The sequence below is a fragment of the Manihot esculenta genome, chromosome 5 (assembly GCF_001659605.2).
Source record: "Manihot esculenta cultivar AM560-2 chromosome 5, M.esculenta_v8, whole genome shotgun sequence".
Taxonomy (NCBI): domain Eukaryota; kingdom Viridiplantae; phylum Streptophyta; class Magnoliopsida; order Malpighiales; family Euphorbiaceae; genus Manihot; species Manihot esculenta.
In genome coordinates this window covers 28,245,743-28,267,424 of record NC_035165.2, presented here as the reverse complement: position 1 = coordinate 28,267,424, position 21,682 = coordinate 28,245,743, and the positions used below count along the sequence as shown (strand labels likewise).

General features: G+C 33.0%; 4 protein-coding genes across 8 annotated transcripts; 2 read left to right on the top strand and 2 right to left on the bottom strand.

The window, feature by feature from the left end:
* Nucleotides 1-2,020: 2,020 nt before the first annotated feature.
* LOC110614910 (ent-kaurene oxidase) lies at nucleotides 2,021-5,482 on the bottom strand. The gene is made up of 8 exons (XM_021756600.2): nucleotides 4,964-5,482; nucleotides 4,664-4,824; nucleotides 3,693-3,854; nucleotides 3,471-3,611; nucleotides 3,127-3,381; nucleotides 2,863-3,021; nucleotides 2,587-2,781; nucleotides 2,021-2,518 (listed from the first exon to the last, which is right to left on the bottom strand). The coding sequence occupies exons 1-8, from the start codon at nucleotides 5,109-5,111 to the stop codon at nucleotides 2,207-2,209; spliced, it is 1,533 nt and encodes a 510-aa protein (XP_021612292.1). The 5' UTR covers nucleotides 5,112-5,482; the 3' UTR covers nucleotides 2,021-2,206.
* A 3,354-nt stretch (nucleotides 5,483-8,836) lies between these two features.
* Nucleotides 8,837-14,930, top strand: LOC110615516 (B3 domain-containing protein Os01g0723500). Of its 5 annotated transcripts, none has more exons than XM_021757395.2 (7): nucleotides 8,837-9,166; nucleotides 9,712-10,294; nucleotides 10,688-10,854; nucleotides 10,981-11,503; nucleotides 11,756-11,925; nucleotides 13,611-13,811; nucleotides 14,486-14,930. In XM_021757395.2, exons 1-7 carry the CDS (start codon nucleotides 9,077-9,079, stop codon nucleotides 14,495-14,497), a joined length of 1,746 nt encoding a protein of 581 aa, XP_021613087.1. In that variant the 5' UTR covers nucleotides 8,837-9,076; the 3' UTR covers nucleotides 14,498-14,930. The 5 variants fall into 5 exon arrangements, 3 of the variants coding, with proteins under 3 accessions (XP_021613087.1, XP_021613089.1, XP_021613086.1); XM_021757397.2 differs by lacking the exon at nucleotides 14,486-14,930 and adding an exon at nucleotides 13,264-13,314 and having other exon boundaries at nucleotides 13,611-13,750; XR_002487989.2 differs by having other exon boundaries at nucleotides 8,838-9,166; nucleotides 10,694-10,854; nucleotides 13,611-13,934.
* A 1,250-nt stretch (nucleotides 14,931-16,180) lies between these two features.
* On the top strand, nucleotides 16,181-16,921 carry LOC110614863. The gene is made up of 2 exons (XM_021756547.2): nucleotides 16,181-16,263; nucleotides 16,384-16,921. The coding sequence occupies exon 2, from the start codon at nucleotides 16,386-16,388 to the stop codon at nucleotides 16,761-16,763; it is 378 nt and encodes a 125-aa protein (XP_021612239.1). The 5' UTR covers nucleotides 16,181-16,263; nucleotides 16,384-16,385; the 3' UTR covers nucleotides 16,764-16,921.
* A 1,606-nt stretch (nucleotides 16,922-18,527) lies between these two features.
* On the bottom strand, nucleotides 18,528-21,350 carry LOC110614634 (transmembrane protein 147). The gene is made up of 7 exons (XM_021756227.2): nucleotides 21,211-21,350; nucleotides 20,887-20,956; nucleotides 20,697-20,756; nucleotides 19,851-19,965; nucleotides 19,399-19,514; nucleotides 19,093-19,217; nucleotides 18,528-18,932 (listed from the first exon to the last, which is right to left on the bottom strand). The coding sequence occupies exons 1-7, from the start codon at nucleotides 21,285-21,287 to the stop codon at nucleotides 18,809-18,811; spliced, it is 687 nt and encodes a 228-aa protein (XP_021611919.1). The 5' UTR covers nucleotides 21,288-21,350; the 3' UTR covers nucleotides 18,528-18,808.
* Nucleotides 21,351-21,682: the final 332 nt, after the last annotated feature.

The window sequence follows — 21,682 nt, the reverse complement described above, 5'->3', positions numbered from 1 at the left end:
TCATGGCGAAACCAATTAGTGTTATCAAACACAGGAAATTTTTAGTATAAATATAAAAGTGTGGAGTGTAATTGGTGAAATAAAATATAATTTAAAAAAAGTTAAAATGATGATTTTTATTCGGTGATTATCTCTTCTTTAAAAGGATTTAATATTAAATATATATATATATTTCAGTAATAAATATATATTTATATTCCTCAAAGCGCATCATTTTGAGTATTTAAAAAGTTTCATGAACATAATCAACCAAAAATCACTTAATATTTAATTGAACTCTATTGTTTATATTAAAAATTGATTGATTGAATGAAAGCGATTTAATATCCTTCAATTTTAAACAGCAAATTGCCTAGTCCCTTTTAACCATAGGAGCTCTTTGTAATAAGATGAAATAAAATTTGTTGATATTTTAAATACTAAAAAAAGTTATTTTTAAGCAAATATTTCTATTTTGGATTTTTTAAGAGTTTAATATAAATTACTAATTGCAAGCTGATATATTATCAGTACTTCTACTCTGTAGATACAATCCATTAAAAATAAAATATTTTTATTAAATATTAAAAATTTAATTTCACTTAAAAAATATTTAAAAAATATAATTTGATAACCGCTGGATTTCCCTACCCCCAATCCTGGGCCTAGATTATGGTCACGGTCCATGAAAGGAAGGCCCACACGCCCTCTCAAGTAAAACAGGCCCGGACCACCAGATCCCCGAGGCCGGACTCCATTAGATTCTTCCTCATCGAGATTGGCCCAGCCCGTATAACCTCCCCACGGATTCCTTCTCCTCCTGGGTTCAGCGTCCAGCCCAGCTCTCGGCCCAGCCCAGAATCCAGAACAAGACTCGTCATACAGCCTGGCAGATCCGCTTGAGTGTACGCACGGGGGAGAATCAGAGGCCGTTACGCATGGAGTAGGCGCCGATATCCTCGTACGCCCATATCTGTATGGCAGAGACGCGTGGTCCAATCATGAGAGAGCCGTTATACGTCACCAGCAAGCAGGAAGAAAAGGATAAAAGGGATACCCCTTTAGGGAGATAGGCCAAGTTTTATCTTCAATACACAAATCTTTGTAAAACCCTATTCTATTGGATCTCAGATCATCATAATTATTATTGACGTTTTAATATTAAAAAATAAAATAAAATTTTCGAATGTGTGTGAACTTAATACGGAGAGATCACGTTTCCCTCTTTTATTTCTTTTTCCTTTATTCTGTAACCGTCATTCTGCTACAGTTACATAAAATCGTATATACAAGCGTACTTGCTTACTCTTTTTCATCAAGCAACCATTTAATTTCTCTTTGATGTGTGTGTTGAAAGAATCGCAACATAGTCACACAAAACCGTACATACGGACATACTTACTTACCATTTTTTGTCAGATAGCCATTTAATTTCTTTATTTAATTTCTCTTCGACGCGTGTGCTTATAGAATTGCGGTATAGTCACGCAAAACCGTACGGACGTACCTGCCTATCCTTTTCCGTCAGACAGCCATTTAATTTTTCTCCAATACGCGGTTGATAGAATCGCGACATAATTGAACTTACTCTTTCATTTCTTGTCATATCAAACGAATTAAATTTTTTTCTAGTAAGTCCGGACTTCGATCAATTCAGTCTACTTTAGACGCGAGTTGAATGGTGTACTGATGATTAATGAAATTAATAGACTAGACTTGGATGGTGTATTGATGATTAGCGAAATTAGTAAACTAAATGCGAGTTGGATGATATATTGATGATTAGCGAAATTAGTAGACTAGACGATATATTGATGATTAGCGAAATTAGTAGACTAGACACGAGTTGGATGATGTATTGATGATAAGCGAAATTAATAAACTCTAATAGACTTTGAAACTATCTTTTTCTCCAAAGTTCAACCACAACCTGGATGCCAAAGATGCACTAGTTATCAATTATTATACAATTATATTTCTTATTCCATTGATTTTATAATTTCAATATTTAAAAGAGGAAATTTTAAAGAAAGGATATATATAAAGAAAAATAGAGTTTTTGAACGTTTTCAAAACCTTCAACAACCCTTTTTTTTTTTTAAGAAATAAAAGGTTGACATATGATATATCATGAGAAATATGCAAGATTGATACATGGAGCTATTATGTCACTGCTCATTATCGATCTATTTATAAAAAAAACCACCAATGTCTGCGTTGGTGATCCTTATGTTCTTGGCTTTAAGATGACATGCAACGGCTGAAGCTTGCGAGCAGTGAGTCCAACAGTATCCACGTTTCCTTCCTCTCCTTCTTTCAATCTCCACTCAAATTCTTGAACAAGTCTGCCAATTGATGTGCATCCTACCAACACTGCCTGAAGAGAACCTGCACATGCTCTTTTTCCAGCTCCAAACGCCATCGTTTTATGCAAGTCCATTGGATCAAATTTCCCATCAAGAAATCTTTCTGGCTTCCACTCTTCTGGGTTTTCCCATTGCTTCTTGTCCATGTTGCATCCATAAATATTAATAGCAATCTGCAGTGCAAAAAATTTTATGTTAAATTTGCTAACCATTATCTTTACGAAGTAAACGGATGACAAACCTCGCTTCCAGCAGGAATGTAGTAACCTCCGAGTTCTGTATCTTCATGCACATATCGCAAAGGTATAACTGGAGCCGGATTGTATTTCCTTATAGTTTCATGGAAAACAGCATTCAAGTATGGCAGTTCAGACAAGTGTTCTTCAGTGATCTTTTCAGACCCACATACATTTTTTATTTCCTGAAGGAGCATTTCCTATCATGCGAAACGGGGATCAATATGAAGTTTTACAAACAAGTGTATAAGGATGAAATGTAGATTAGCAACTCAAACAACCTGGCACTTTGAATTCTTTGCAAGTTCATACATGGCCCATTCAGTTGTGACCAAAGTTGTATCAGATGTCTCAATAATTATCTCCCAAATCAACATGCTCATTTGCTTCTCTGTAAGCGTTCCTTCGGATAATAAGAAGTCGAGATAACTATTTTGCTTCTGTTCCAAATATGAACCAAGTTACAAAACTATAATGGTTTTGATTCTTTTGAAAGAAATTTGCATCTTAAGTTGAAGGTGCGAAGAAACGACTAAACGACTTGCCTGTCCTAAGTCGATTCGTTTCTTTTGCTCCTTTATAAGGGCATTCATCACTGCCTGCCTATTTAAATCCATTTGCTGGATTTTCTTCTCCAAGCTTTTGTTAGGAATCCATTTCAAGTATGGGAAGAAATCTCTCCAGTCCACATCGATTGCACCCTCCATTGGATCAAGGACTAAGACCTTGAAGATCTCCTCTCTTGACAGAGTTGACCCAAATTCATCAACATAAACAGATTGCACATCTTCTCCCAATGCCTGCAAATTTCATCTCATTTTTGTTTTCAAATTACGCACTTTAGATCATACAAAAGACAACTCAGGTAACTAGAAATAGAAGAACTCACTTCTTTCAGTGCTAATCCAAAAAGTTGAGACTGAAAATAGTCCCTGAAGTTCACTGCTTCATTTGGAGAGGTCTCCACATGAGCATGCAACTGGCTTGAAATATTTTCAATCAGGTTGTCCCTGTGGCACCGATGTCGCCTCTGCAAATCAAATTCAAAGAAAGATGTTTGTCAAGAACTGTAATGTTATGCAAGGGGAAATTAGAAGTTACAGCATCCAACCTGCGCGTTAGTTCCCAAGACATTTGCAAGTAGATATCGCTTCACCATCTTATGAAACTCATCATAATCACTTGTTGCAACCATACATTTATCCTGGGTAAGAACAGTCAAAGCTTTTGATAGCTTTCTTGTTGAGATGGATGAATACCTAGTCACCATGGCCTGAAATAATAAGCAAAATATAAACTTTCAGCCAATCTGAAAATCAATAGGAAAGTTATGAGCATTTTTATTAATTATATTCCGTTATTCACTCATCAAGAGAACATATTCATAGCATTTCGCAAAGTTGACAAACAACTACCATCCAAATCTGAAAATCACTAAGAAAATTAAATCAAACCAACATTTATAGACCTGAAATAGCCCGTTGGTTAATGTAATACCATTACAATATGATAAGGCTCCATGGCCTCTGCCTGTAATAATAACAATCCCATATGTTAACACTAGGAATTTCAAATTTCAGACAGGAATTCTTTCAGTCAGCTTGCAAGCCGGTGAAAACATGTCAGGATTTCGTCTCAGGAGGTAAGCTTTTGCCCAGACAAAGTTGATATTGAAAGCAGAGAAGCTACAGTATGCATTCTATATTATAAAAAAAAAAAAAAAAAATTAAACTAATGGCACTAAAGGAATCTCTAATACGATAATATTAGACTTAGAGAGAAGCAGACAGCCAAAGAGAAAAGAAACAAAGCTAAGTTTCATTAAAGCCAGCAGATTGTGACTCGAGACTTTCAAACAATCAACACTCTTGGATTCATCACAATTATCTAGAGTCAACTGAAAATTTTCTAGAATACAGTCCTTTTCACCAAAAGACAGAAGTACCCTCTCAAATTCAAGGCGGATTGCGACTGGTCACTGGTCCCCGAAAGAGAATAAAGGATTTTTTGGGGCTTGGGAATTGGAAGCTTACTGTGAGATAGTGTATAAACCATGAAGAAGAAGAAGAGATAAAAGCTCACCTCCTTGGCAACATCTGTTGAATTGAGAACAATAACGGTAGAAGAACCAGTCCTAATAGAATAGATTGGTCCATGAATCTCAGCCCATTTAGTGAAAGTCTTGTGGGGTTTCTTCTCCTTCAGTTGCAGCAAATTCCCAATAACTGGCCACCCAGGTACCTCTGCATCAATTCATCATCATCAAATCTGTATCACTGCCCTTAATTACACAAACCCCATGAAATTTTCTTACAAGTAAAGGACAAAACAAAGAAGGAAACCTACAAAAAAGAGAGAAAAATAGGAAAAAAAACACCACACCTGGAGGAAGTCTGGCATTTCTTCTCTTTTGATCAGAGATGAATTTTTTCACACAGAACATGGAGAAGAACAAACCACCAACAGCCACAGGGGTGGCATAGGGAATTGCTTGAAAACTGGCAAGAATAGTTGAGGTTACAACATCCATTGCTTTCAATCAAAGATAGAAAAAAGCCCAACTTTTGTTTTCTTTAAGATGCGTGTGCTAATTTCACTGCTCTACTCATGACAGCCATGGCACGCCAACTGTATATATAGCCAGAGGAGGTGCCCAAAAAAATCCATAAATAAATCCACCATTGCCTTATTGGGAGTAGGAATCAGATAAAGATGAAAAATTTTTATTTACAGGGTTGATAAATTGCCATTAAACCAGACCAAATAAACCTGTTGTCGGGTTTTATGTCCGGTTGAGGAATCGAATATGCCCACAGTTCACATGAAGTTGATGAAAGTGAAGTCTTCGAAATTCGAATGCTGTCCCTTTCTGTTGTTTTTGAGTTAACGAAGCAGGTCCTCGTGATTCCTTTGTTGGCGTTTTGCTCTGCCATAGCTTTTCTTCCCTTGACGTTTAGTAAGCTCAGGCAAATGATGACAGAACGTGCCGCCAACCAGCAGTGGTTTTGGTCGGATTAGTGGTTCTGATTTTGGATTTGATTTTTGTATTCCGGTTTGATTTTTAAAATTTTTTTGGTTCGATTTTAAAATTTATTGTTAATTTATCATAATGTAACTTTCAAATATTTTTTGTAATTTACTTGTAAGAAATTATTTTTAATTACATAATCTTTAAGTAAATCTGAAGAATGAGGTGTCAGATTTTGGTTTCCATATCTGGGATATATAAAAATTAAAAAAAATTAAAAAATTTTAATTTTATTAATTTTTATATTTGAAAAGGAAATAATTTTATTTCAAAATAAGGTATTATCTTTTATTGTAGATATTATTTTATTTGGAAATTTGTTTTTATAAAATTTGGATGGATTTTCTTTACTCCAACCTTTGGGAATGCTATAATTTATGAGCTCAAAGTGGAATTGGCTTGATTTGTTTCTCTTATACTCTGTCTCTCCTCATTTTTATCTTCACTTTCCAAATATGATAAATTCATTTTTTTTTAATTTTTCTTTTTTAGTTTTCTTTTTCACAGACCATTAATTCCATTTTGATGAAAATCCAAAATTAATAGCTTAACATTTTTTTTAGAAAATGTTTAGTTTGATTTATGAAAGTTAATATATAAACATTCAAAAATAAAATTTAATAAATAATTTATTTAAATTTAATAAAGTTATAATTCTAATAAGGCTTTTTATTTACAATAAAAAAATAAAAAAATTATTATTTTATATTATAAAATTAAATTTTAAATGATTACTATCAATTGATGGTTACAGTCTAAATATGTAAAGTAATAATATTTTACTGTTTGTCTTACACTCAATTTTATAAGAGTTAAGTAGGGGTATAAACGAACCGAGTCGAGTCGAGTTTTGAAGAGCTCAAACTTGGTTCATTAAAATTTTTTCGAGCTCGAGTCGAATTCGAACTTTACTCATATCGAATTCGAGCCGAGTATTAAGAAGCTCAAGCTTGGCTCGTTTAGCAAACGAGCTTAGACGAGTCGAGCTTTTATCGAGCTGAGTCGAGCTTTAATCGAGCTGAGTCTCGAATAGTTCATGAGTAATTTAATTTATTTACAAGTATAATGAGTTTTAGTTTAAAACTAATAAATTTAAAATTAAAATAATTTTAGTTAAATAAGTATATCTACAAATTAACATGTAAACTTATAAATATGAGTTTTTAAATCTCAATGATCTAAATATATGCAAGTTTAAGAGTGTAACTAAACTATATGGAGCTGAATTTTAAAAAATTTAGATTTGGCTCATTAAAATATATGCAGGGTTTGAGTTTATTTCTCTTATGATAGTAATTTCAGTTTACTTAACGAGACTGTTCACGAGCCTGCTCATGAACTCAGAAACGAGCCGAGCTCACGAGCCTTAACGAGGCGAATATTATGGAGCTCAAGTTTGGCTCGTTTACCAAACGAGCCTAAAAATTACGCTCGAACTTAGCTCGTTTAGAAATCGAGTCGAGCTCAATTGAGTTTTTATCGAATCGAACCTCGAATAGCTCATGAACGGTTTGGTTCATTTACAGCGAAGCATTCTATTGGTTTACAAGGGCAGAGCTCAGAGGTGGGTCAAGGCCATGCGCTCTTAAAAATTTTTAAATTTCAAGACTATTTGGGTAGTTTTATATATAAAAAAAATATATATTAAATTTTATATATTTAAAAAATTTATAAATTAATTCTTACTTTAAAATTATTCAATTAAAATATTTATTTTTTATAAAATCCAACTTTTAATTATTATATCAAATAAATCTTTAATAGTCTTTAATATTTATGTTTTTTAATTCATATAATTTTAATTATTTATATTATATTCTTTAGTTCTTGCATTTTATTATTATTTTTTAATTTAAAAAATTTATTTATAGATTCCAACTTTAAATTGTGAAATTTTAAATATATTACAATATCAATTACACCTACTATTAATTATATATAAATATATAATTTATTAAATTATAAAATACATTTTAACAAAATTTATCTATTTCAAAAAAAAAAAAACAAAATTTATATCGAAATTGATTTTTCGAATTCGCTTTGAATTGATTCTATAAATTAATAGAATTATACTTAGTAAAAAAATTAAATTTATCCTAAATTATATAATAGAGATTAAAAATATCAAATTTTATTTTTTAATTTAAAAATATTTCTTAATTATAATTAAAAATTTAAATATATTAAAATAAAACTAAATATATTGAATAAAACTTATCTAGAACTTTTAGATTTTAATAAATAATGATTTTATTTAATTTTTTAATAATAATTTAGAAATAAATTTAAATAAAAATAAAAATTAATATTTTTTAACCTTAATAGTTTAGGAATAAATTTATACTTTTAGTGAATTATAATTAAATTCTCAACAAAAAAGTTGAATTAAAATAATAAATACAAATTAAATTCAATTTACAGTAATATTTTATTTACTGAATTTTTTTAGGCCAAATGTCCGACCATCATTTTAAATTTTAATTTAAATATTTAAATTTTAAATAAATTAGTCCATATAATTTAATTAATTTTTAAAAAATTGAAATTTAAAATTCAGATAAAATACTAAATATAATATTTTATTATTTTTAAATATAAATTAATTTTATATATAAAAATAATATTAATTTATATTTAATTATAATTAAATAATATATTTAATTTAAAAATAATAATAATTTGACCGTTAAATATGTGATCAATACTTCTAACATTAAATATATTTTATTTCATACCGATAATTATTAAAATTTTATAATAAATATATTATTTTTAATTATTTTATATAATTATTATTTCAAATTAAATAATATATTTATTATAAAATATTTATAATTATTATAATAAAATAAAATTTATTATTATTAAAAGTGTGAATAGTATATTTATCAATTGAATTATTTATTTTTAATTTTAATTTTAAAAATTATTAAAATTAAAATTAATATAAATATTAAATTAATTTATTTAAAATTTAAATATTTAAATTAAAATGGAAAAAGCGCTTTTTTTTTTCTTTTTCTAAACGTTCCATAATTTTTGCCATGTGGATGGCCCACTGATGTACCACCAGTAAAGTGGATCACGTGAAACTCACGAGATTAATTTGTCGCAGGGGTACCTCCGGGTGTTCTTTTGCTGACATCAGCTTAGCTCCAATGAGGCATCCATGTACGCGCCATTAACCTACGCGACTATCCGTCCCATAAAAATTCACGCGCCAGATAGACACGGGCCAATGCCCCTGAGCGGTCAGCCAGCCTTGCAACCAGTGACTGATAACTCGCCAAAGCTTAGCTCCACACCACACTGCATGAAACTACCCATCCCTCTCACTCCGTCGATAACTGAAAAGAACCTTCGATTTCCGGTTTCGTTCTTCAATTCGCATTTTCCCATGTAATCTCTGGCTGGAAAGTTGTCAGATTTTTTTCCTGTTTGCGGTAAAACGCCTGAGTTGTTTCATGGAAAAACAGAATCAAGCGGAGATGGTAAATACTAGTCGGCCTTGTTTCTTCGAGATTTTCTCCTCTAATTTAACCTCGGATCGACTGGTACTTTCTCTTCTTTCCTGTCACTTCATATTTTTCTTTGATTTATGTATATTCCATTCTTTTCCATTTTTGTTTTTATTAATCTTTGCTTAGTCCCGTTTGTTGACCATTGAGGAAGGAAATTAGGGTTTTTGCAGCTGCGGTTTTAATTCTTTCAATTGTTTGAAAAATTCGTAGCATTACACTGGGCATTAATTTTTTGTTCATAGGTTCAATCAATTATAGTCCCACTAGAATTTCCATTTTTTAATGGGGAATTGAATTATGATGGTTATTGAACTGGGTTTTAATTAGTTATATAAAGTTAGAATTGTTCCTTTTTCCTCATAAAAGGGTATTTTTAATGAATGATTTTATTGAAGAAATGTTTTTCATTTTTTGTGCTACTTTGGTCCAGCTTTTCTATTCAAACTTATCCCAGAATTAAGGGGATAAAAGCTCTTGGCAAGTATTTGCAATTGGAGCCTATGAACAAGAAGTTTATGAGTGAAGATATTTACTTTATCCATTTGTTGAATAATACTATCTAAATTGTTCTTTGGCAGAGAATACCTGTAGGATTCACCAAACATATGGAAGGACGAATATCTGGATTGGTTTCTTTAACCGGTCCTAGTGGGAATGTTTGGCATGCTTACTTAACTCAGCAGGACAATGATGTATTCCTTGATCATGGATGGCCAACTTTTGTGAAAGATCATCTTATAGAATGTGGTGACGTTTTGATTTTCAGATATGATGGAGAATTGTGTTTCTCAGTTCAAGTATTTGATATAAGTGCATGTGAGAAAGAAGCTGCATTTCATTCTAAATGCAGCCAAGATCCCAGCCAGTTGTACAAAAGTATTGGACAGAAGAGAGAAAGGGAGGAAAGAGCTGCATCTTCTGATAAAAATTGTGAATACGTGTTGAAAAAGGTTAGGGGGGACTCTTCTGAACTTTATTCGGAACACATAAACAAGAGCTTGGGGGCTGGACTGGTTATAAGTAATAAGGAAGGATGCCAGCTTGAGGAGGTAAATACAACTAAAAAATGCCCAGAAGAGAGTTCCTCCCATGAAAAATGTTATAGTCCATGCCCGATTTCTGTCATTCCCCCTCAATCAAAACCTTGCTATCAAAGTTCTGGTAAGAAAGATAATTTCCAATCTTGGGGTTTTGCAGACAGGAATCTGTTTTTCCTTAAATTGAGAGGCAGCTCTATATTTCTGAAGCTTATTTTGCTTGTGATATATTCTCTGAGTAATTTACTTGTAAAAATAGGCTTGGGAAATAATTCAAATTTTAAACCATGCTGTGAATACAAGTTTCCATTATAGGCTAACATCTACATTAAAAAGCAGAATGTACCAGAATTTCATATCAAATTTTCTCTATAGAGAAGAACAGTTCATGAAATAATATCCTTCACAAAATTAGTGGAATCATATCCTTCTTGAAAATAATTCAATGAAGTTTGATTACATGGCCTGACTAAAGACCTTCTTTTTTCTGAATTTTTGCTTCGGGATCTTAAAAAAGAGGCAGACGTCCAGAAGAGAATTGGAAAAGAAGATGATCTACCTGACAGAGGTTGTGGGTCAGTGTTGTTGCAACGTGAGAAAAGAGTTGCTCAGTCTTTTATCTCTTGCTTTCCTTATTTTGTAAGGATCATGAAAAGGTTCAACGTCAGTGGTTCATACACTCTGGTGACTAGACTTCCTAGCATTTCTTTTCATCAATTTGGCTGAAGAGAGGTGATAGCTGAGTGTATCATGTCATCCTCTTATTCTACCTGTTTACATTGTCTATTGCTTTCACTTTTTGTGGTGCAGAATATACCATACCAATTTTCTACAGCTCATCTTCCAAATTGCAAAACAGAAATTGTCCTTCGCACTGTCAAAGGAGCATGTTGGAGTGTGAATTCCGTGCCAACAACAAGAGTGCACACAAGTCATACTTTCTGTGGAGGATGGATGGCATTCGTTCGCAGTAATGACATCAAAATAGGAGATGTTTGTATTTTTGAACTTGTGCGCAAATGTGAATTGCGTGTATTTATTCTTCGAGTTGGAAAGGAAGTTTTGGAAAAGCAAAGTGGAGAAGTAGCTTCTAATGAGGCAACTGTTGGTTGCACTGCCACTGCACATAAAAGTGACATTTTTCCGAAGAAATCCAGAAAAAATGCTTTAAAGGTCCATTCACGACCCATAACAAAGGTAGAAATGTGTGACAAAAAGGACTCTAATAAGAGTCAAGTAGCTTCCAATCACGCAAGGAAATGTAGCAATGCAATAAAGAGTTCTGCCAGTGCTATGCTGTGCTCTCAGTCAAGAGCTGTCAATGAAAAGCTGGGTAAGTGATCATACTTCATTTCAGGTTCGTCAGTTAAGAATTTGCTTTTATGGGCTGCCTTGCCTCTGATTGTATAATTTTGTTAGTTTTTTACTGTTATTTTTTTTCCTTGCATCTTTTCTAGATGTTCACCATGTTTTGACAGAAGTGCTTAATGGTTCTATATGCAGTCTTTTTTTTAAAGTAATGTAAAATGGGTTGTTTTTATACTTCCTTATTGTAACATAAATTGTGTTGCCAATTACAAAACAGATGTGGCCATTAACAGTGGAAAGAATTTAGATGTGAGTTCACATGATGGAGTTGGTGGGAGAGTAATGTTAGCACTTCATGAAGAGAAAGCAGCCAAGTCTTTTAACTCACGTTTTCCAAATTTTGTCAGAATTATGAGGAAGTTCAACATCAGTGGTTCATATACTCTGGTGAGTTGTTTCGTTGTTGTTTGAACCTTTGATAATCTGGCTAACTGATTCTTTTGACAAAGGATATATAATTGTGTGGTAAAGTCTATGCATGTACTAACAAATTGCAAGATTCCAAAGACCTTAATGAACCTTCAATTAGAAGGAATAATTTGGGATTATAGGAACTCTCCTGATTAAAACAATACATTAACAACATGCCTCAAGAGTCTTGAGGTTCCCTTGTTTTTTGCACTCCCTGTTTGAGATTGACATTGGCAAGCCTCAGATGTCTATTGACCATAGTTGCCTGATTCGCCTAACACCTCTGGTTTCCATGGCTCAGATTATATGTCCCAAATCATGGGACGTAGCGTCCCAAATTGCTTGGGGACAGTCTGGGTCGCCAAATCAAGAGATCACATCTCTCTCTCTTCTCAACATAATATCAAAAGGAAGAAGAAGGAGAAGAAGAAGAAGAAAGAGAAATAGAGAAGGAAGAGAAACCATATTAATTTTTATGTCTTTTTCTTCTTCTCCTTTTGTTAAATAAATAAGGGTATCTCTGATGTTAGTATACAAAGAAGAAAAAAAGGAGGAGAAGAAGTAAGAACAGAGAATAGCAAGAAGCAGCAGCAATGCTTGCAGAAGAAAGAGGAAATAGGTTTCAGAAGCAGCATGATCTCTCTGTGTATTGTTGTTTACTCTTCATGGTCTTGATGACAATAAATATAAGGGTCGCTCGTTACACATGCTATTGTAGGCTCCATTCAGTCTTAAATTACAAGGCCTTGTTCTACATAACATTGAGCCAAATAAGGCCCATTGGATTCTACTATTTATATTTGTTAAATTTCAATTAGAAGTCCATTTTATTTAAATATCTTTAATTTTTAAAGTTTAATTAATAATATATTTTTGAAAAATAATATAATTTTCAAATTTTTTTATTAATATTAATCCTTTAAAATATATACATTTATAAAAAATTTTCAAAATTATAAAAAAGATATTATTATTTGATTGGATGATTTTAGACCTAGAGATTGTACTAGTTAACTGTAATTTATTTTTATATACCATGAACCAAATTAATATAATTCGCGTATCACATTCCGAATTGGCATGCTGATTAAATCTTCCCCCTTAGTATCCTAAAATTAGCTAAGTGGTGTATTGTGTACCCATACCCATACACATGCCACTAGCCAAACATACTACAATCCAGGTAACTATGCTTTTGATCCTCCATTGCACTTTATATCAGAGCAGAACTTGTTTGGTTTATCTATTGAACCTTAACTCCTTTATTGTTTAAAATTCAAGATGCTGGCTAATTGAGTATTCAATTTTGTAAAGGATTCTGATCTTGGATAGTTCGGCTGCCCTTGCAAGTTCATGTGTGCGCAGGTGTGTGCAAACACACATGCATATATGCAGTGATTCTTTTTGCACTTTCTTCACTATTCTGATACTCCCCAAAGTCTTCCTGCAAGCTTGTTGGGATGTGGTCGCTAACATGCTATATAGCATGAATGATGCTCAGCTTAATCTCATTCATCTTGAAATTTCTTTGAGAAGAGTGCTGGGCCCTTTAAGGGTTTCTGGAAGTCTGTGCTCCTAGGACACTCATATGATTTGTGCGAGTTTTCTCTATATTTAGAATATGCTATTCTTGTTTTTACTGACAAATAACCATTTTGCAGAAAATTCCCCACCAGTTTTCTGCAGCACATCTCCCCAACTGCAAAACAGAGATAGTCCTTCGTAATTCACAAGGAATATGCTGGACAGTGAATGCAGTCCCAGACTCAAAAGGGCGAAGAATACATACATTTTGTGGAGGATGGATGGCCTTTGTTCGCGATAATTATATCAATATGGGGGATGTCTGCATATTTGAACTTGTTAGTAAGTGTGAAATGCTAGTGCATATATCTGGAGTTGGAGGAAAAACACTCCAGCCTCCTTCATGAGGCGTGTTGAACAGTTGAAGAATTCAGTCATCACTAAAAATATTCGAGTGAGAGGTCCATTAAGTATTCTCTTTTTGATGTCTGCGCTTGTGAATTTGTTACTTTTTTGCATAACTGTTGACTATTGCCATTTTTTGAGCTGTTAATTGACCTATGAGCTCGTGCTGTTCGCATTTTAGCAACAAAATTTCTGAATACCGGACGTAGTAATTAGAGAGAAATCAGATGGTATCAGTTTTAAACTTAATTAGCTTTTTCTGAACGGTAATTGGTTTAATTTTGGGTCGTATAGTGGAAATGATTTGAAATAAAGTTCAAGGTACAATTATATTCTTTCTCGTGTTCACAAATGACATGGTTGGCTCTTGCATATTTCAGGAGTTTAACTTTGCTTTTACCTTGTAATAGAGGAAAGGCACTACTGAACTTGATTTTCTTTTTGGCTCATATGCTTGCATGCCTGAACTAGCATATACAGATGTTAATTTGCGTTCTTGTTTAGGGACGTTAATGCTTTTCATTCATCGTTTTATGTATTCTCAGTGTAGGTTGGGCTTCATTTTGGTGTTCAGAAGATCTGACAAGTTGATATTTGCATTTTTCAGGCTGAGGGCTAGTTGACGTGCCTGTACATGCACACTCAAGGAAACAATATTGCTGATGAAGATGGAAGTGGAAACGTCTTTTCCTTGGTGAAACATTGTGCAGAAGTTATCCTTTTATCAAGAAGCAACCACCTTGAATGTACATGCAATGCTCCCTCAGTGCTTCTGTTCATTTTAGCTTGCACTTGCAGCCTAGCATGCGTTGAAGACAAAACTGAAGTCGTCAAGTAAACTGTAAAAACTTTTAAGTATTTGATTCTACCTGCTAACGTTTAGCAGTCTGGTGAAATCTTAACAGCAGGTTTAATAGTTAATTTCCCTACCACTGAGCAAACCAAGTTCAAAAAAAAAAGGGGGGAATATGGTTAGGGTTGCTGCTTTATAACTTGGAGACAATACTTTGTGAACGTAACCAAGGATAATATGATTAAAAAATTGGTGTTCACATATATATTTATATATATGAGTTGCATGATAATATGCCTAATATTAAACCTTGTTTGGATAATTCAACACAAAATAATTTATTTCACTTGATTATAGACTCGATTAGACAACTATTTTGATACTTTGTAAGACGCATTTAAGACTAAAATTTTTAAAAATAAGAATTTTAAATATTATTTTTAGTCATATATAAGAATATATATATATATATAACAAAGAACCATCTGTCGATATATCGTACGAAATGAATTGGCCTATTTTTCACAAATGAGATAAGTGAGTCAACTTGCAAGACAATATTATCGATACAGCCACAAAATGGGGTGATGCAATTTCGATATAAACATAAATACATCTAACTATAAACTTTTATTTCTGCATTGTTTAAAACTATTATTCCTAATGCTAAAACTTTGTTAGGCAATAATTTTAAAGGTATTATTTAATGTTTTGATTCAATTAAAAATTCAAGTGAATTATGAAAAATTAGTCTTTATAACATATGACTCACAAGTATCAAAACAATTATCTACTACTAAAACAGCTAATGAATATTAAAATAATTATAATCGCTAAACATAGTCTAAATCAGATAGACGACTTTGTATATAAATAAAATATTAAGATTAAATTGCTTGAATAAAAAAATATATAGAGAAATTAATTTTGACATATGAAATAAAATATCGTCTAGTGAATTGTTGCAGGAATTATGATAATCCTTTTTTTATTATAAAAATCAAAGATAATAATTTTATAATGTTTTTTTGAAGAATTTGAATTTAAAAGGGAAAAGAAAAAAAATATATAAAATTTGAAGTAAAATTAATATTTAACACGAATATAACCATTTATAACGATTAGTGGCACAAGTTTAGACGACTATATTTGAGTAAACTGTCAGCAAGTTAAATTTTAATTTTAAAAAAATAAATATAAACACATTTTATTTATTAATTTTAAAATTTCACTAAATCACTTTATATTTAAATTACAATCTTACATGATTTAAACATTAGAAATTTGTTTATAATTTTTCTACGTAACATCTTTTCCTTTCCTCTCACGTCGCTCATTGAAAGAAGCTATTTTATAACAGTAAATTATAGGTTTAGTTTATAATTTTTTTTAAGGAAAAAGAAAAAAGAGAGTATGTGCCGTAGGATGCGAACATGAACGACAGGCACTGTGAGTCTATATCCGCTTGTTTCTCTTTTATCTCCCGCCTCTAGCCAACCATTTTGTTCTCACCTTATCCACTTTCATCCCAATACAAAAAGGTGATCTTTGCTTCCTCTTCTGCCCTTTGCAAGTTCTCCTATCCAACAAAGGTAATCCCTTACCCAAAAATTCATCTCATAAATTCACTTCTCCATTCAATTCTACATGCTAGATTAGCTTTTCATTTCCCCTTTTTAATTTCTGGGTTTTTGTTATTGTTCACTCTACAGTCATGGCGACAACCGCAGCTGCCTTCACCCCCGCAAGAGTCGCAGGCGAAGTGGTGAGTTTCAGCAGCCAGACCCAGAAGAGAATGAACAAGGTGGTGCACATAAGAGGACTGAATCCCTATGGAGGTCTCAAAGCCCACAACGGTGTCGTCTCCTTAGGGATGCCAGTTAGCACTGAGCAGTGTTTTGCAAATGTTGTTAGTTTAATTAAAACTTCATCAAATGGGAAAGGGAGAGGTGGAGGTGCAGTGTCCTCAAAGTGCAGTAAGGTGGGAGAGATATTTGAGATTGCTGCCCTTATGAATGGGCTTGTTTTGGTTGGAGTTGCTGTTGGATTTGTACTTCTCAGAATTGAAGCTTTTGTTGAAGAATCTGAGTGAGCCTTTTTGTTCAAAGATAAGAAGGTGCTTAATGGCTATACAATTGTTGTTTCATCAATGTTTTCATTTTGTAGAACTGAATTGTTTGAGATGAAAGCGCTGCTACTTCCATAGCTAAGCTTCTTAATGGAAAAAGGTTGATTGGATGTGCTTCAAAATCTCTAGTGAATCATACAGAAGCTTTGATTGTTCACATAACATAATAGAGCACTAGAAGAGATTTAATCTTTACATTTCAAATAAGAAACAAAGGGCAACTGCATTTCCACAGTTGATTTTCCGACCGATTGTTGAAGGCAGCATATTTTCATTCAGAAGTAATTACAGAGTTGCCAAACGGGCATCTATCAGAATGCCAAGAAAATCAGTAAATTAACCAAATTGGACAGTTGGACAAAAAAATCCAAAATTTTAGTCTATTTGTGAAGTAATCCAAATCTTTCATTTTTGGTATAATCAGCTACAAATTTCAACATATTAAGAATTTTTATCTAAATTTGAAATTAATTTTAGAGAGTATCCTAATTTGATGAGGCACACCACCTGACATTCTTTATATTAAAGTATGAGATCACTCGACAAATAAGCTAATCTAATTCAGTTCAATTGCTTTGATTTTTAGGTGAAATCAATTTGATTCATTTTATATTTTAGGTTAAAATATTTGTCAAAACAGGAGGATGACATCAAATTCTAAATTCTCAGAATCAAGCAAATTCAACAGGAATCAAAACTTCCATTACACAAAGTTAGATCTATAAACACAAATATAAGACAAAACACATCAACCATAGATTAATAAAGAAGAAGACTAGAAGAAATTGGGATTTGCATGATATGTACAAATACTGATCTGTATCAATATAATATACAAATACATTATCAAATGCAAAATAGATCAATACAAATCAAATTTGAACCAACTAGCAAGTCAAAACCAGCATCTATGCAACGATCTGATGAACACACCAGGCTACGATTTAAGTCCCACGCAGTTAACAGCCAGGTAGCGTTCATGCAATTGAGACACAGGCACTAATTTGAAACCTAAAGCAATCGATTCATGGAGTGATAGCCAAGACCAAGTAGTGCAGTGGCTCACATGCCTCACAATGGCAAGTGATTCAATGATGCTTCTATTTCGATCGAGTAGAGAGGGAAGCAGGATGAAGATGAAGCTTTTTTGTGTAGACTAGAGAAAGCGAGAGTGGAAAAGAAATGAGGAGGATGACGCCGCGACAACAATGATGACAAACATCTAAAATGAAAAATAAGATAAACGGGTTAAGGGGAAACAAAAATGCTTTAGAAGGGTTAAATATATATGAAGGTTCAAAACGACATAGTTTAAAGTTGTATTTGGTTCGGTTTTTTATGAAAATAGCCAAACTGAAAACCAACTTGAGTAAGCTTACGTGTCTAGTGGTCCCACATTTTTATTATAAAGAAGGCTAGGTGGCGTGCCACATCAGAGATTGCACACCTATCGGTCAAAACAAAGCAAACATAGGCACTCCACACAAAAATGGGATAAAAAAACTCTTAACAACAAAATGCCTCACAATCAATGATCATCAGACTCCTGAAAAATTTTACATGTCATATCATTGGAAGTAAGGAAGCAATTATTCAAAGAAAAAAAAAATGAAAACCTTAATATAATGGAGTTTCACCAGCAAGATGCTAAAAGGAGGATACTTGTAAGAAGAACAAGAACAAAGTTCGATTAAACTGCTGTAGAGATTTAATTCCATGCACTAAATATAAAACCTAATTATCAATATTTTCATTCAACTGTGGAAAAGCTTGAATCATGTTGATGTGCTAAAGGAAATCCATCTATTCATGCCCCCTAAGCATCACAGAATATAAAATTACAAATTAATGATTTTTATAGGCAAAACAAAAGATGCTGCAAAATTTAAAAGAAAACAGTACAACAGCCTTCTTGGCAGCAGAAATGATAGCCAAGAGCTAGAATTCCTCGATACGTTCCAAAGAGACTATTCTCAACCATGTATTGTTAGAGATGGTACTGGACTTTCTCAGGACGAGGGTCTTTGACATGTAGAAAAGAGTTGCCAACTAATAAAAGCCATCATCAGAGAGGTGAATAGTTCGAAGCCTACCACTTTTGGAAAATGCCACCCCAATCCTCTTCTCAAATAACTGAAAAGCCAATATTTGGCAAGATAGTTAATATAACCACTCACAGTCCAGCTTGTATTAGCATGCCAAAGAAGAACATAACTACTGTCATAAAATTGCAAAATACTTTTCTGCTAATAATGTAACCTTGTGTAAACGTGAAACATGATGACAAGCATACCTTGTGATGGATGGCATGGTTGCCACAATGCCTGCGCATGCATATATTATAGGAATCAAAGTCTTGGGTTTGTTTTTACGAAGCCACATCAGAGATCCCAATGCTGCAAGGGATATACTCAGGACCTAAATTCAGAGAAAGTGCATGTAAAAATCAATGCGATTTCACTTTGAAATATGAGCTAATTATGAACACCAACAAATCCAGACTTGCAAACTAATATTTTAATCAACAAGTTCAAACAGGAAAAATTCTCCCAAAAGCAGTAATAGAAAATAAGTTATATAGCCCAGAAAGTAACTATACCAGGTTTGCATTTGCTTCAAGGCCTTGCAGAATGAAATCCCAAGTGAATTCTGGTCCTCGAGCTCCCACCCAAAGAGGTGCCAGTCTATGTAAAACAGAATCAGCAAAAGCCCACCCTGCAATGGGAAAAGGTGTTTCAGAGCCAAGGAAGGTTAAAATATGCACCTATAGCCAAGTGAAAAATACTCCTACTTTCACAGCTAGTAATGCATATCTCAAAGGAATGGCTAGAAATTGCATGTACACATGCACTGTAAATCTCTGCAGCAGTTTGGACTATAATATCAAAGAATAATAAGATAAACTGGAAAAAAATTTTTTTCCTGAAATATAAGGGTAGATATTCAGAGATCAACCTGAAGAGATTGAAAAAGTCGCATTTGGTTTCACAAACTGAAATTTCGAAATGCAGTTGCTGTTCAAATGAAATAACTTGGTCAATTTATACTCACCAAGTCCAACAGCTTGAAATTTATGGTTTTGGGATATATTTCTGTGAGTCAACTGGGTCAAGGCAAAGTACAGCCCCGCAACATCTACGAAACTAATTAAAGCTTTCAACAATTCCTGAGAAGTAAAGCCCATTCAAGGTATATGATTAAAAGAAATCAAATTGCTGGTCAGTTAAAAAGGAAGACAATATCTAAGAGCATACATAGAAAGAATGAAGTGAAGATCTCTCTCCATCTCAGAGTATAAAGTAACTAAATCTAAAAATTTAAACAAGAAACAGAAAATAAGGGCCACAAAGCCATGAAATGCTCTCTTCTGTTGTTCAGATGTCAAACTCATGAAACAAGTCACAAACACCATATTTTTCATAACCGTAACAATATAACATAATACACTAAAAAGATTTAGTTTTTGATAATTGATTTGTTTTTTAAAAGTCAATTGAAGTCTCAATCAAGTTCAGTGAAGCAGAACGAGATGAGTTTATGCAAATGCTGACATAAGTCCATGACAAACATAACAAATACACACATACAGCATGTATGCATGTATACCATCACAACACCAATTAAACAGAACTGAAGTCCATCTTTCTACAGATAAGTGAATTTGAGTACCAAGGAAGATAGTTTTTGAACCATAACAATATGCAAAGTTGGGTTTGCATTTACAAGCACCATCTGTTCTTATTGTATGCCAAAAATTCAGCAAACAATTCAAACACATGATCAATATTATACATAAATAAATGCATAACAACCTCAAACCCATGCGTAAAACTAAAATCTATATGCACCATTTCAAAAAAAAACAAAAAAAATTGCAAAATGCAAGTGAGAAGTTACCTGATATGGATCAAAGCTATCGTTCTCAGACACCCTAAGAAAAGTGGCCAAGCAAACTAGCTGTCAACACATTAGAGAAACCATCCGCCATTAATAAAGATAGAGACAGCATAACGCAATAGAATATCCCAGAAAAAAAAAAAGAGAATAAAATGAATTTCCTTAGAATACGTGAACCAGCATTACTGACCTTTACTAAAGCTGTTCCAAGATAAACAAGAGCAGCTTTAATGGAGGTGCCAAGGGTATCATACTCGGACCTGCGAATAGCAAAGATAAATTGCACAACAATCAACTCCCTACACAGAAATCATATACAACTACCAGAAATCCATAAACTCATTCCAAATTCAATGCTTTTTATTGCTTTACAAAGGCGAATTGGAACCAAAGTTTAGGTAATTTGCGAATCGGAGATGGATTTAAAACAGTAGAATCCAATCGGAGAAACAGATCTGTAAATTAATACAAGCTATGATGTTCAAGCGAGAGAGTGAGGAAGAAGACGGCGTACAAGGGAGTGGCGGAGTAGTAAACGGCATGAGGGCCGAAGGTGAGAATCGCACAGTTGAAGAAGTGAAACAACGTCATCTCCGTCTTCACTCTGTTAACTTTCTCTCCTCAAAGGAAGCTGCGAGATCGGAGAGAAAAAGAAGCCGGAACACACGCGGAGAAGCCATAAGCAGATTGGGCTCCAATTGTTGGGCCAAATAACTGGGCTTGGATAGTACTAAGCCCATTGTTAACGGTGCTCCACCCGTTCAAAATCCGGAAGACTAAAATTTAGTTAACTCTAAATTCACTAAAATTAATCAGTCTCATTTAATTAAATTTTAAATTTTTAAAATTTTATTTAAGAGGATTTACTTTTCTTAAATTTCTTATTATTATCATTATTAATTAGACATATAATTATGTAACAATATGTCTGAATTATTAAGGCTTACAGATTTAATAATTCTTAACAAAACTTAAATTTTATTAAT